This window comes from Scomber japonicus, chromosome 1 (genome assembly GCF_027409825.1).
Source record: "Scomber japonicus isolate fScoJap1 chromosome 1, fScoJap1.pri, whole genome shotgun sequence".
NCBI lineage: Eukaryota > Metazoa > Chordata > Actinopteri > Scombriformes > Scombridae > Scomber > Scomber japonicus.
This window is the reverse complement of record NC_070578.1, coordinates 10,119,841-10,135,758: the sequence shown is the minus strand read 5'-3', so window position 1 is coordinate 10,135,758 and position 15,918 is coordinate 10,119,841. Positions and strand designations below refer to the sequence as shown.

General features: G+C 40.8%; 1 protein-coding gene across 4 annotated transcripts in view; it reads right to left on the bottom strand.

Annotated features, from left to right (window-relative positions):
• Positions 1-15,918, bottom strand: part of ntrk3b (neurotrophic tyrosine kinase, receptor, type 3b) — a 177,759-nt gene that overhangs the window by 35,891 nt on the left and 125,950 nt on the right. For all 4 annotated transcript variants that reach the window (XM_053316253.1, XM_053316269.1, XM_053316277.1 and 1 more), the window contains one exon: positions 2,024-2,212. In XM_053316253.1, coding sequence (XP_053172228.1) covers positions 2,024-2,212 — 189 coding nt within the window. The remainder of the gene's footprint in view (positions 1-2,023; positions 2,213-15,918) is intronic.

The following is a 15,918-nucleotide window of genomic DNA, read 5'->3' as shown; positions in this document are numbered from 1 at the left end:
CACAGCAGACAGCAGCAGCAGCAGCAGCAGACTGTTCCTCCTCCTCACTGTTGTTGGTGGAGCTGATTTGAGAATGCACACAGAGCCCGACAGGGAGGAACACTATAAATTACCCAGGGGGCTGGTGGTAGAAGCAGACTGGGACTGACCATCACATTAGTAAACTCCTGATGGACATACTGTTAGGTAAGGAGAAGTGTGGGTGTGTTTAAATTTATGGATGTGTGTGTTCTGGTGTGACTGCTGCTGGACTGGACTAAGGAGAGATGTGTGTTTGTCTATGTGTGTGTGTGTGTGTGTGTGTGGGCGCGCGTGTGCATGTGTGTGAGACACCCTGGCAGCGACCTGGATAAGAAGCTTTCAAGTAAATGAATGAATATATTATGGATTGGTGGCCGACCATCAATAAAGCAGCCATACGGTATCTGAGCTGAGTGGAGCTCTGTGGTTAACACATGAAGCTGCAAAACAATCATGCTGAGCAAGGCAAGCAGGACAACAGGGACCAAAGAGGCCCCAGGGACACCAAAAGGCTCCCTGACCGAAGACACTTACCAAATCACAGAGAAGGTATAGAAAAATAGGGTGAAATATGATTCTACCTACACCAGTATGTCTATATCCACGTGCATGCACATATTCATTTTCACTATCGTACACCTACACATGCACTGCAGCTATACACACAGATACACATTTCCTCTCCCCGTGTGTGTGTCCTGGGGGTAAACAATACATCCATATTCAGTGAAATGATCGGCACAGACAGAAGCCGTTCAGAGCCATTTTGTTTTTCCAGCCGACGGCAGAAAGCAGTGGCCATTATGACCTTGTGATGAATTTAGGGTTCATTTCCTGCGGTGGCTGTTGACTTTGTCCTTTTTCATGTAGAATTCAATCTAAAAAGGCAAAGGAACACTGCGTTCTGATGTGGGGGCTGTTTAGTCGAGCTGTTATCTTTAAAATCTCCGTTACGCCGCACATGCGAGGTCTGGCTTTCAATTCCAGGTGCAGCACGTTGATCAGGGAAAAAAAGTTTCATTTGTGCCCACTGTCATTTATTCATTAGCCCGCAATCCGATCTCCTGTGCCAGGCATGAGAGGTTATAAATCAGTCACCGTCGGGCCATTAACAATTCATGCGATTCATAATACATAAGACCCGTCATTTATTCATCACCTCTAAATGGGATTTCCTTCCTTCTCATTGGCTCCCACTCAGAAGTCAACTTCTGTAGCCTGACCGACGGCCATTTTGAGAGCGAGCCAAGATGTAAACAAAGCATAACGGAGCTGCGCTGGAGTGAGGGATTGGGGAGACGCCTGATCTAGTGTGAGACAGGAAGGGAGTCTTCTCTCTGACTAAATCTGGTTGATTTGACTGGTATGATCTGAAAGGGAAGCAGTAGGCGCCAGGCTGCGGTTGGCTGCTGGCAAAGTTGTTTTCTGCTGATTCTCTTGAGCAGTTGATGTAATTGTGAGTAATTAGGCCTTAAAGTAGTCTTGTCTTTCCCCCAACCTGGGACATGAGTCTCAAGGGAGAGCGAGGGAGGTGGGGAGGGGGTGGGGGCTGTCTGAATACCAGAAGCTGGGATACAGAAGGCTGCTTTTGTCTAAATAGATCCCATATAAGGCGAATGGAACTGTGCCACCAGATGCTAACACCATATGATCACACTAACTCTGTAGATGACACTAAATTATACGATAGTCCCGGGGGCCCCAGCACTTCTCATTGTAAAGATAAACAGCAAAAAGAGATGCAACAGTGAACATGGTGCTATTAGATATATCTCTGACCAGACGCCACCACTTTTCTTTATACTGCACAACAGTTGGTGGCTGTTTGGGCTTCTCACGTGAAGTGTCTGACAGTACAATGACTTCATACAGCTTTATTACGCTCAGCCCCATTCTCCATTTAAATCTCCATAAAGCAAGGTTGAACGATGTGTACCAGTGGTAATGAGGGACACATTTCCACTGCTATAAAGTGCCACCGAAATGACTGAAAAGTACTTACGGGTGGTTGGCTTGTTGCAGTTGTGTCCATGTCTAAAGTACTGAGGATTTTCCACCACAGGAATGCGAGTCATCCCTATGACAACCGCATCAGGACCCGCGTCCAGAGTACAGGGGGTAATAATCCCATGGTTGACATGATGAAGAGGGCTGGCAGAGTCTTCTTCACCACTGATCACAGCTACTGGACCTGGAAGGAGACAGAAGAATGAGTTTAGGGCTACAAGCTAAGTATCAATTATCTTTATGTTTATTGTCTCAAATAATGGATTAATAGTGCGTTAGATTAAAATGTAATAAAATAGGGAAAAATGTCTACAAATGTTTTTCTTTGTTTGACTAACAGTCCACAACCAAAAGATAACAGCATTTTTGCGTAAAGATGAACTGATACAGAACAACTTAACTTAAATGTACAATAATAGCACTTGTTATGTAGAAACCTCACACACTAATTAACTTATGTCTAAAAGACTTGACATATTGAACACTGATATATTACACATAAGAGACTAGTCTGGGTACATCAAAATAAGTAATTAAAGCGATATAATAGTGAAACACACATTCAATATGCTTACTGAACCGAAAAGCCATCCAACCGTTAAAAAATATTGATTGATTCTTGAATTCATTAATACACCCACCCACATTCAAATATCAACATACACTTAAATCATTATCAGTGCAGGCATTCCCCCTGAGCAGTGAGTCTGGAGTCTCTGCTGGTTGGATTTATGGCGTCATACAACACATACCTGTCAATAACCGCCATAAATTCCTTTCTCTAATCAAAATTCAAAAAGTCCCTGACATGATTTACTGTCAGCCAGTGTGATCCAGTTTACAGTTTTATCACTGCTGTGTCAAAAGCAACACAGAGCCCTGACAACTGCAATCTTCAGAGGGGATGAAAGCGAGACGAGAGGGATGGGGAAATACAGTGGCAAGTGGATATAGTGTCAACAACCAACAGTAGCTGATTCAGTGAAGCAGTGACAGGGAATCTGTTTACCCACAAAGCTGAGTCTCTCCCTCACCTTGACAACACAGTAAATAGTAATCAAGATCCAGTCATATCAAATTATAGACCCTCAGCCGCAGTGGGGCGGGAGGAGGTGGGACGTGATGAAGTGACACATGTGAGCGGCAATTTATTTACAACATTTGCCGTTATGCAGCACTTTCATACCTGAGCACCCGCTTTATTGGAGAGATGTGCACAGCAGAGCAAAGGTCCTCACCGGGGCGACCACTGGGGACTACTAGCACGCTAAAGCTCTAAATCTCTGCTGATGCCTCTGACCCTCCACTACTAAGAAAGCATACAAAGATATATGTATAGTACTGTATACTAGAAAAACTTCAAACATCACTACACTTGAGACAAAATCATTGCATAGAATGATGAGTCATGGTTAAAAGTCTTCAAAAAAAATGAAACAAGATACCTCAAAAGGATGCTAGTATTATACTCTGTCTATAATACAATATATGAAATGGAATGAAAAGCCATCTGATCAGACTCCGGTGCCAGATCGATGAGGCCTCTGGGAGCGCCTGGCTTCTCTCCAAAACCGCAGCGACACACACACACACACACACACACACACACACACACACACACACGCACACGCACACGCACACACACACACAAAAACTACCTCTTGATTTCTTGGGAGATGAAGGTTTTCCCGAGGAGTGAAGGGAAATTGGTCTTTTTCAGAACTTCCTAAAAATTGCATTTATGTTACCTGAGTGATGAAAAGACTCCGGCAGCTTCTAAGAGAGTTTTTGTCATCTGAGATGTTGCCTGTGCACAGAATGAAATTCAGGACTGGACACCTACCCACCTCCCCTCCTCCCTCTCCCCTCCCTCCCCCCTCCAACCCCTGAAACATCAACCTGAGGGTAAAGTTCCTCTCTATTAAACCGAGTTTGATTTATTCAAGAGAAGTGGGAAATGAAGTGAGCCGACGTCTATTTCTCCATTCTTTTCATGTCTCATCCTCCTCATTTTTGGTACATGGTTTATACGGCCTGCACATTCAGTCATGCACTCTGACCTGTCAAAGACTCATTTCAACTGTGCTGAGTCAGATTTTGGATAATGATCATACAGCTGGGCTTTGGATAATCTTCTGACTCTTAATATTTCTATACTTGTAAATATGACAGTCTTTGGGTAAAAGAAGTCTGATGATAAAATGTAAACAATGCAACATCTACCTTGAAATCAGATTAGACAAATCCTAACGTGTGTATCTCACACGCTGCACTATCTTTACGTGCTGAGTCTATTTTTGCTGGAGCCGTTCGCGTCCCAGAAGCATAAAAACACTCACGATTGCACATGAATGCAGACAGTAATTGGCAGTTGACTTCAAATTAATATTTAATGATTTATATTTAATGATTTCGATTGTTATCTGAACACCTACACAATAAAGTAATTAGTGAGAGAGAAAGAGAATAAAGCAGGAAACTAAGAGACAGAGAGAAGGATATTCTCAGCTGTGATCACATACTGTGTTGATGCAGCCAAAATCACCATTTAGTTGTTTTACATGTTTTCGTTATCAGACAACAAAACAAGAATGAAACAGTTATATAACGGCAGCTCACATAGTCTATTTGTTAACTAGCAGTCATTTCCAAGATGCTGCCCTGCAGGGCTGAAAAAGTTATTGTTTTATTATTGTAACATCATCTGAAAAAAATTCAGATGTATAATAGCAACAACAGCCAAACAGATGTGATGAGCTATACTGATTTTTAAAATGAGTGGTGACTGGGAAAGAAGGAGGCAAAAATATAGTAAATATAGTTTGTCTCCTATAAATGAGCCGCACACATGTACAAAATATACTTATAAAACACAAACATGTCAGAAAAACAACTCTTAACTATATTAAGAAATATGGTTGCTTAAACTAATACTTTAAGCAACCACATTTCCTAATATATTTGTTATGGAGAATTTGATTGTCATGGTTAACCTCATCAATGGAGAAAGTGTCCAGGAGTCCAGGATGTCTTATGCTGAAAATGTTTATTGAAGCTTGGCCAAGGAGAATCAAAGTATTATCAATACACCTGTCTGATGCATGATGCCACCATGATTCTGAGGAAACTGTCCTCCATGGGTAGTCTCTAAGAATTCACAGGAATACTCTATGCCCATATATGGTCATACTAAATGCATCTACAGTAATGGAATTTGGTTCATTGTTCTACAAACAAGGAAACATAGTTACCCATCCCTGAGTTTAGAGAGTAAGACATCGTCATATCCTCTGACCCTGGGTGCCACAGCAACGCTGCACCACTGATATCAAAGTGACTCCTACATTACCCAAAACACCACAGACAATTGCCTTTATTGTCTTAAGGAGAGAGACAGTATGTCTCTCTGCCAAGATGATAGCGCAGCCTTAACTGTGACCTCTGGGCCCATGCTTGACCCTAAATGTGGAAGATTACCTAACAATACAATAATAAATAAATCACCTTTTTTTTGTTTTTCTGCCTTTTATATCTTACTCGTTGTTGTTAGTTGCTTTACCATGCTATGTAACTCCAGCATAATGTTGTTATATAATTTCTTAAAATGCAAATTAAGGGGGGGGAAAAGTGGTTGCTGGAGAACAGATGCTCCACTTCTCAAACATTTCCAGCAGACATTGGACACACAATGGAGCTGGAACCGAGCCAGAACCTTTCACAGCCATGATCCTGTGGACATGACTTGACAGTCGTTCAAGACCATTTGTCTGTTTTTAATGCATCTAAATTCAACTCAGAGGCAATATTTCTGACACTCTGGTCAATTGCATGATGTAAAGAAAGTAATCAGTAACTTATGAATGAATAAAGGACAACCTGTTGAGTCACAGTAACTAAAAACAATAACTTTTAACATGAAATGGATCCACATCATGAAATTTAAAAACCCGCTCTGATCTCTGTACATGAAATACTTCAGCATATGCTGTTGGAAAGTGGATTTATGCAGACTGGTTCCCTCAATCGTACGCAGCTGCATCTGACACACAATTTGGCAAGCATGTAATTGATCATCAAAGGACATGGCACTACAGGGAGAGAAATCCTTTATTTAACACACTCAGAGTAACAGACACCTGTATGTCTCATGTTTTCTTCTGGAAAGGGCCTAGATCACTGTGGCGTGCCGCCTTTTGAAGATTAGTTAAATCTGACTGCTCACATTCTGTTTTGCCAGCACCCTTCTATTTCTCTGTGAGAAATATGTCACTCCGGCTGAAATTCCTCCGTGACTGTTTTGCAGACATGCCACTCCGGTCGGCATCACTCAATGCTCTTTCACTTTTAACGTTCCGCAATCCCGGCTCGTGGCGTTCCAGTAAATGTTTTATGTTTATGTAAGGTGCAGTTCTCAGGTGCATTAGCTAATTCAGCCAAATCAATTGATCAAGTGTGACATTTGCATCATCTGTTCCTCAGAGTTTAGAAGTCAATCTAATTTACTCTACAGGAGCAGAGACAGCGCAGCCTTCCCCTCCCGGGTTTTAAAATAGACTCATTCATTAGGGTATTGTCAAAGTGCCGGACCAGGCCTCAGTGATGGATTGAAAGAGCACTCGAACCTTTGAGCTAGCCACCTTTCAGACAAACGCTGTCTTTTATCTCTAGGCTTATAAGCGTAATGACACTGAATTAAAATCAAAAGCTTTTAAACAAAGCTAAAAAAAAAAGAAGTAAATGTCACTGCAAGTGTGAAAAGCAACCGTTTTATTTCTCTGGCAAACAGCCCTACCATACACTTGCACCTCAGGCCTCATGGAGCCTCATAAAGTCATGTTTACAGGCTGCAGATGAGCCACAATGAGAAAGTGTTGGTCAATGCAGACATGCTCACCTGCTCCACCTACAGGTAAGATAAGTAATAGCAACCGTAATTTATAACCAGCTAATTTCTAATCTTAATGTCGCCACCTACAAAAAGAAAAGTAACGGCTTCTGCAATTTCAACACATTTGAATGGAAGTGAGTGTTGTATGTGTGTGTGTGCGCACTGTGTCACACTACAGGTGCAATTTATGATGTGGCTGTAAAATGCCAAATGCCAAAGATTATACAATTTTATAAATAATTTATTTCTCTGTCTAAACATTTATGATACAGCATGAAGCTTTTTTCAGACACTTGAACTTGACCTCTGTTTTTTTCCCTTCTCTTTTTGCTTTCAGACAGTAAACCTAGCGAGGATCCTCTCACTCCTTCCCTAAAGTCATCAGTATATAAATGAGGGGTTGAGTGCCACAGACAGAGCATAGGGAAATATTAGGAACACACTGTTGGAATGAGACTTTTCTTGGGATTCAAGTTCATTATTATTCATATTTTCTTGAAATACAATCTCCTTTTTGATCCTGTTAATAACATCTTCACTGTTTACTGTTCGCTCTATTCCGCCACATCAAAGCAAAATTAAACTACTGCTAATTGTTCATCAGAAAAATCTCCACTAGACATTTTTTTAAAATCTGAAGATCATTTTTCATATTTGCAATGAGGTAATGAAACAGGAGGCAGCAGCTACATTGAGCTACCGGATGAAAAACTGCACACGTCCAACTTCTCCACGTGGCAGCCGACATTTGACTGTGCCGTGCTGTTGTGTGGAAGGGTCTGAGAATAGAGGATGTTGTATTTCCTGTACAGATTGTAAAGCCCCCGAGGCAAATTTGTGATTTGTGATATTGGACGGGAACTGCTGGTGTTGTCTCAGAAACTGGAGGATATTGGCTGAGTTTGGTTCTGGGAGCTTTGCATCAATCTGTCTTTGTTTATGTGCTATTCCCCTCATTGGTGACGTCAGGTATCATTATACGTCTGCTCCTAATTCTCCCTGCTCTTTTTTTTTTTTTTTTTTTTTTTTTTAACAACACCCTCCAGGCTGTTCCAGCCTCACCTGCACAGTTTATTTATTCAAGCTCTCATTTCTCTTTTTTGTTTTTTATTAGAATAATTATTTCTGAAAATACACCAGACCAGACAGAAAATAAAGCAGCGGGGGCCTGTGCTGCCCCTGATTGTTTTTGTCTCTGCTTTTAAAGTGGGAGCTGAAGGTGACCAAAAAAAAAAAGAAAAGAAAAGTAGGTAGCAAGGCAGCAAGTGACTCTGTAGGGTTTTCCCTGTGGTCTGGAATAAATTGTGCAAAGTGTGATTGCTTCCGTTCCACCTCCTTGTGGTAATTATTGCACAGATTCCTTTCAAAGGTAGTTAATTAGGAGTGGAATTAACTTGAGGACATGTAAAATGAACAAGAGAACACAGGAAGGATAACTTACTGAGGCAGGGCTCAAGCTTCTAGTTAATGATGGATGTGAAGTGAATTAAGTTCCCAAGTGTGTGTGTGTGTGTGTGTGTGTGTGTATGTGTGTGTGTGGGAAATCAAGGCAAACATCGTGCTTGTGGGTGACTAACTGTCATACATGCTTTTTTTCATAAATCTATTAAAGGTAGTCATTTGCCTTTAAGCTCTGTAGTTGAAATTCAACATTAATTGAAGCAAGCAAACGTGTGATGTAACTTCTTAACACCAGCCTCTGCAAGTGGACAGAATCGCTAAGCCAGCACTTCTAAGCGTGAACCTTAAAATGAGAACCCTGGTGTAAATATGTGCATAAAGAGTTACCTCACATGATTACTGAAAGCTGTGTAGGCGCTGCGGCTGCCGGTTTAGTAGCAGCCGCTGCGTACGTACATACACGGGATGGGGGCCGCATTAGTACTATAATAAAGGCCAGTTAATTGCCAAATGCCAATATTGTGTGCAGAAGCCTTGAGGTTATGTGCAAAGCTCAGATGACAACTCCCCTCACTGCACTGAAGAAGACATGTAAATAGCTTTCCTGACAAATGGCCTCAACCTGCTCATTCAACCCCCCCCCCCACCCTACACACACACACACACACACACAGATGAGCACACGTGACTGCCATGCAAGCCAGCAGCAAACCCACGCTAACCCCCTTTTCTCTGCTATTTCTTTCAAATAGCAGTCTCTACACAGTGAAACACTCCCCTGGACTGTATTTCGTGTCCTCTCCAGTTGATGGTGACCAACCGTGACAAATACTGAGCACTATAGGACAGCTGATATTTATGGTCCTTTGCAACGTAGGCTATCGACAATTTACAGCCGCCTCGCACAGCTCAATGTGCTCTCTCTTTATTGTGGTATAAACAATGGCGAACACTGAGGGGAAGGACGGCCGAGTCGAGACGGGAATAAACACATATTTGAAATCTGCTGTAAACCTATCAGTCATTGTATCTGAAGCCACTTGTATGTCCTCTAAAATCAAGCATCTACAGCACGCCGAACATTATCTGCAATGACACAGCACTGAACCAATTACAGTTTGTGCTGCTGTATATCTGTGGTCTTGATGTTCGGAATGATAATAAAACAAAACACCGAGATTGTTATTCTGACTCTGTTCCCACAGTGCCCTATCAGCTTTTATATCTTTGACAACACATTACCCTGTAAGCTCCCTGAAGACAGACGAAGCAATTTTACACAAGTCTGAAAAGTGATGGAAAACGACATCATCCAACAGCCGAGCTGTCCCGGCTCTATTTTTTGATTTATGACTATGACAGAGTCAGGATCTTTACCAAAAAATCAGGACCCACATTTTATTACCTGTTATGTGCCCAAACACAAATTGAAAACAAAGCATGCCGCAATCTGAGAATATATTCGGGGCTGTACAAGTCTCCACTCTGTTTGGGGTTTCATTCTTCTTAGGGAAATGTAATCAGGGAGGCTAAATAAAAAGCTTGCGGTGGCATTGTTACAGAAAGTAGTTTGCATCATAAACTCAGCAGTAAAAGCAACACAGCACACACATACACACATACTGTACAAACATATGCACAGCAGCAGCCAAATGCTCAAGGGCTATATTTCTTGTCATGGCATTAGAATATGAAACGATTCCCCAATGTTGAGCATCTGGCAGAGTTTGCATGTAAATCACAAAAGGAGACCGAGAGCCACATTCAGCCACTGCAGCCCACAGAACGGCTTGATGATTGTGTACATCAGTGCTATGAGTGACACCACTGCATACTAATGTGACCCACCATCATACTGGGAGGCAACAAGTGTTTTAGCACTGGTAGGGGTTGGCAGAAAGGTACATTATTAGTCACTGGGGCTGATGAGATATAATTCATTCACTGCGATAAATTGAGATAAAACGTGGTGAATATTTGGCCAAGGTTTTACATAATAGGCATATATCACCAAACTGGAATGAATCGGTTCAAAGTCAGCATTGAACCTGAATGATTCCCTATTTATAAATATTTATAGCTGGCTGGGTAGCTAGATAGACAGCTACTTCATTGTGCTCCCGAGAGAAAAACATTTTTCAGTCTGCACATGGAACATGAACAGTTCAATGCACACACAGACACACAGTATGAGTCTAGCTGAGTAGCTAAAAAGGTAGCTGAAAACAGAAGGACCCAAACCAGTGTGTCCCTATAAAAATTTGATTTTACCCAACAGGACCTGAGGAACAGTGATCTCTTCACTGTACAGCCAATCTAGCGTCTCTGTGAGGATGTGTACTGTGGTGATTTGAGCTAAATGCTAATGTCAGCATGCCAATATAGTGAGGTTTAGCAGGAATATTGTTTACTATGTGTGGTTTCTTAATTTAGCGTGTACATTTTCTAATTAGTAGTAAATACAAATAACTGCTGAGGCTGGTGGGAATGTAGTCTGGGGCAAGTTGTTAATGATGACAATTCATCCAATGTCTTTATGGATATCTCACCCAAAACTACAAATGTCAACTTGCTGGTAACAAGAATGTAATGGTGCGTTCCAGTTATACTCAGAATTTTCAAGTTACCAGTCAGACATTTCAACTGGAACGCCCAATGAGGTCGAAATTTCCAACTTTGAAAGTCGGACGAACCTCACCAGCCCCAACCCCAAAATACAAGATGGTAGCCCTGTACTTTAACAGTATGAACATTTTCGTTATATCTTGTTTATTAGTGTTTTGTCTTATTTGTGTCTCATTAAATGGGTTATACACAGTTCATTGCAGGTTTAGATAGTCCACTAGATGGGTGAAAACTTTTACCTGCCTAGAGGAAAAGTGTATGGAGACCTGTACCAAATTTAGTAGCAATCAATCCAACGGCTGTGGAAACATTTCACTTAAAAACAAAAGTTTCAAACCAATGGTGGTGCTACTCATGGGATCTCCAAACTCAGTAGGCTTCACCCTCTGGTGATGGTGAATGCCTGTGTAAAATCCAGCAGCTATCCATCCTGTAGTTTAAGAGATATTTCACTTTGAACCAAAGTGGTGGACTGACCGACTGCCAGAGCAGCATTGCCATGCCTCTAGCGTGGCTAAAACGCTGCCGTCCCATGAGAGTAACATTACACTCTTGTAATGCTAAAGTGAACGAGGCAATGGAAGTTTAGAATACACCAGTGATTCATTTTTAATCAGAGGTTTTTTCAAGCTGGTAACACTAACAGAAGCGAGCACTCTATGTTGGCCTAAAATGAATTGGAGCAAGCACATTAGGGTCAATGTTAACTACATTTTCTGCAGTTTAGTGCATTCAGGTCGTATTTCCTGAACGTTCACTCAGGCTCAGTTACACAGAAACGCACAGAGTATTCAATCACTGACCCACTGTAGGGTATCAGCCAATCGGGTGTCAATGCTCTCCTTTATCCTGGTGTTTCACCCTCTTTCACTTTCTTGTGTGTTGAACATGTTGCCAAAGTGAATCAGAATACGAGCAATAATGATGTGCAAACAACATGACTACAGAATGACAGCAGAGAGCAATTGATCAAAACCTAAATTCTTCCATCAGCATGTTTGACTTGAGTAACTGCTGTTTCATCACAACTCAAAAGCAGTTTTTAAAAGACCATCATTTATTTCATCTCTCTCCGCTGTATCTTTGTCCCTGCTTCTCTCTCTCTTCCTCTTTCTTGTTTCCAGCCCCCCGGGTCTTATTTCTGCTTCAGTTCTTTCACAACTGCCTCCCTCTGTTGGAGGGTTCAGGACCAAACTGATTTGTTGGCCTGGGAGGCGGAGAAGGGAATGAAGGAGGAGGAGGAGGAGGCGGTATGTGTGTGTATACATGTGTGTGCGTACATGCATGAATGTATAAGGTCATTATAATTATACATCTAACCGACACCCATGAATTACACCAGCCTTCACAGTAACTTTGACAGTATTACATGAATACTGGACATCACCTCTGCTCTACAATATAAAAGACTGTGATGTGGCTGTGAAAGGCCATCAGAGACAGACACTCAGATTAGCATATGAACTTCTGTGCAAACAGATTGCATTCATTCATTATCAGCTAATTGACTGAAAAACATTACAACCAATCCTGGAAATTACATTTATACACAACTCATTTGCTTGTTTATGTTTTAACAGAAACATTATGCAACCCGCATGACATTTTCTCCAACATAATGAATATCAATTATCAATTATCGTATTTGTCAAGCCGCAAAAGCTTGACACTGAAAATGTAAGCACTGACAACATATTTCATTTAATTTCTGACAAAAGCATGATAACCTCTACCAGTTTAATGTTATATTTAGACGCAGCACAGGATCAAGGTCAGTGAAAGATCTTCATGTATGTTATTCTAAAAAAGTCTAAAGTGACTTGGAAAAACACAAGACAGAACATCTTTACAAAACCACAATTCTTCACTAACCTTAACCTGTTGTCATTACAACACCTGACAATACACAGGACTCCTGGCACTACAAAGCTGGTCTCCTGCTCTTTGTAGCGTCACCCCTGAACAACTTCCTATGAATTTCCCACAGTATGTGTATATATATCTATATATATGTATATATATATATATATATATAGTTCTTCCATCACTTGAAGAAACACTGTCATAACCAATTAGTGTATATAAACACAATATCTACACATTTTCTCTTTCTGTAATTTATACCCATCTGATGTCAAACCATTTTAAATTTCTGGCTTTCTACGATATCTGCACATGACACCTACAGTCCGGTTTAAGTGTGGGCAAATAAAGTATGGTATAGTTAGAGAGTATCTGAAAGAAGCCAACGTAAATGCACAGTCTGTGAAGAGTGGTAAACTTCAGTCTCACATCGTTACCTTTCCACCTCTCTACTTACAGTCCACACTATTTCTTGCCCTGCTACTTGAACGCTGGGTTTGGATGGAAATTGTGAGATGAAGAATGGTTCAGTAACTCCATTGGATACTGGGCTGTTCCTGAAATGTGTAAATATGACTATGCAGCAGTACAGACCACCAATCAACCAATACAGGCATGTACCAGCATGAACAAAATCAGAGCTGCCACTCACAGGGTCTGGTGTGCTGTAAGGTGATCTACAGCACAGAGAGGTGACTTCCATCTATTTTTTACTGCTGCAAGGGCGTCATATTCATAATAACAGGACAGATTTATAACTCCACAGTTTTTTGGTTCAGTCCTCTGTCAGCAACAAATATTATGCACCACATGCAGGTCATGTCACTCATGAATACATACAAAGATGGATAAATGCATCAAAGAACTGATAGCAATATGAGTGTCAATTAAAGTGAGAATAATCTTCCCTTCGGTCTCCATCCATTACATATCTACTACTTGCTTTGACATATACGATACTGCACTACACTCTACTCTGTGGCTGCTCTGTGGTGAGGTGCTACGCCGGGCAAGCAGACAGGCTCTTTAATATTTCAGTCAGACTCCCAGCAGACTGATGGCTTACAGAGCCAGCCATGCAGGGCGCATAGCCAAGGTTAGCTGTAACATCAACCTCTCTTCATTTGAACCTGAACACTGTACAACTACACCGGCAGAAAGGACGGCTCTCCCCTCACAGCTTCTTTGCTTCCAGTGAAAGTTCTGTATCGCACAATGCCTCAAATATAATACAGAAGTGATACATTTAGGATGAAGTAGTCTACAGTGTGTGTTTATTAGAAAACCTTCTATTAAATGGGTTTTGACAGCACTATAGGGGATATATGTGGATCAATTTTTGCATGGCGCTATACGATGTGTGACAAACTGCAATTAAGAAGATGAAGTATTAATTTAAGTGTTATCTTTTCCACGGTTGTGCCAAAAATAACATTAATGTACACCCTACATTTCAGTGTAATTTAGATTTTAAAAATGCACATTCCATCCAATTATCCAGGATTAGAGATATGAAAAGCATGTAATTCATTTGCATCAAGTAATTAAACCATAATACACCATTTATCTCTATGGTATTTGTTTTTATTATGTTTTTTAAGAGTTTGGGTTAGATTGTATATAGTACAATATACGTTATACTACATCTAGAGATGTAACGGTAGGGGGAAAGCTGGTATATATGTCTAACTGTGGTAGGTGATGTGTGTTTTATGTGTTGACAGAGCCTCAAAAAATGGCAGAGATATATCAACCTATTGCAGAGATTTACCCAAAAAGCTGTTTTCAACCATGGTAAGTAAATTCACTTATGCTGTAATCTTTTTTTTTTTTTGAATGACAAGTTGTGTTTATTGTATCATGTGTCAAAGTTATGATCATTTGACAGATTGGTACTTTAACACATTCTGATGTTTGCCATATCAGAGGATTTCAGTATAGAAGCAAGTCAGGTTAAACTGTCAGGTGTCATTGTCGGGATGATTGTAACAGCTGTTCACTTCGTCCTGCTGCTAATGTGTGTGTGTGTGTGTGTGACGGCAGACTCTACTCCGATCAAACCACCACACCTACAGTTTCCCAGGACAAGGATGAGCAATGTCTTGTGTGGGGAGACATTCAGCACATCCTTGCCTGGGGAAGTGTGAGTGCAGTGTCTCTTTTGTCTGCACTGGTCCCATGAGGCATGTACTGAAGGCACAGAGCACTATATCTGTCACAATTCTGACAATGAATAAAAGAGGATTTATCTTAGTAATACCGCAAATGAAATGTCTTACTTTTACACTGTTATACTGTTACATTTTCTTGAAAAGTTATACTGTTCGTACGGTTGAACATTGAAAACTGAAATTGAAAATTAAATTTAATACGTTTCTATTAAGATAAAGGGCGTAATATGTTTGCAATTATAAACTAACAAGGACACTGTCGGACCCTTTTAATAAAAACATGAATAATATGAACAATTCAGTTTTATACTGTTGCATTACTTTTGAACCACCTGCGTTTTAGTTTTATCCTGACTGACAGGGCTGAATATAACACTATGCAACTTCCCTTTTATCAAAGCGGTTCCACATTTGTACAAAATAGCACTTGGTATTAATAGAAGATACAATGAAAACTAGTTACTGTCTTATTATCTTGTATAATGACGTTCATTTGAGAAGTGTTTCATCCTGGTGTATTCGTCCCAAACCCCTACAGACGTCATGCTTTTGCTGCATGCAGTCGTATGAAGAATATGCTCCATAATCTAAACAACTACTGTCCAAATAATTCCAAAACAATGTCCAAACATTGTCCAAACAATGATTTTACAGCACCAGTTCCACCAGGGACGTATTGGTAGCGCACCACTTAGCTATACCTGACCCAGACACAGTACAATACTATTATTAAAATATGCTCTGTTAGTGAAAGGTTACTGCGCCCCCTCCCCTCTTTGTAATGGTCGTCTTTGAGTGAAGCCTTTCAGAACAATGATAAAAAATGTCATACTGTAAGAAGCAGCTCTGAGAGACAAACATGTAGTTAAAAAGCACCCTGACTGATTTTCTTTTAATTCAACCTTAATTTAACCAGGAGGTCCCTTGAGATGAAAAAACCTC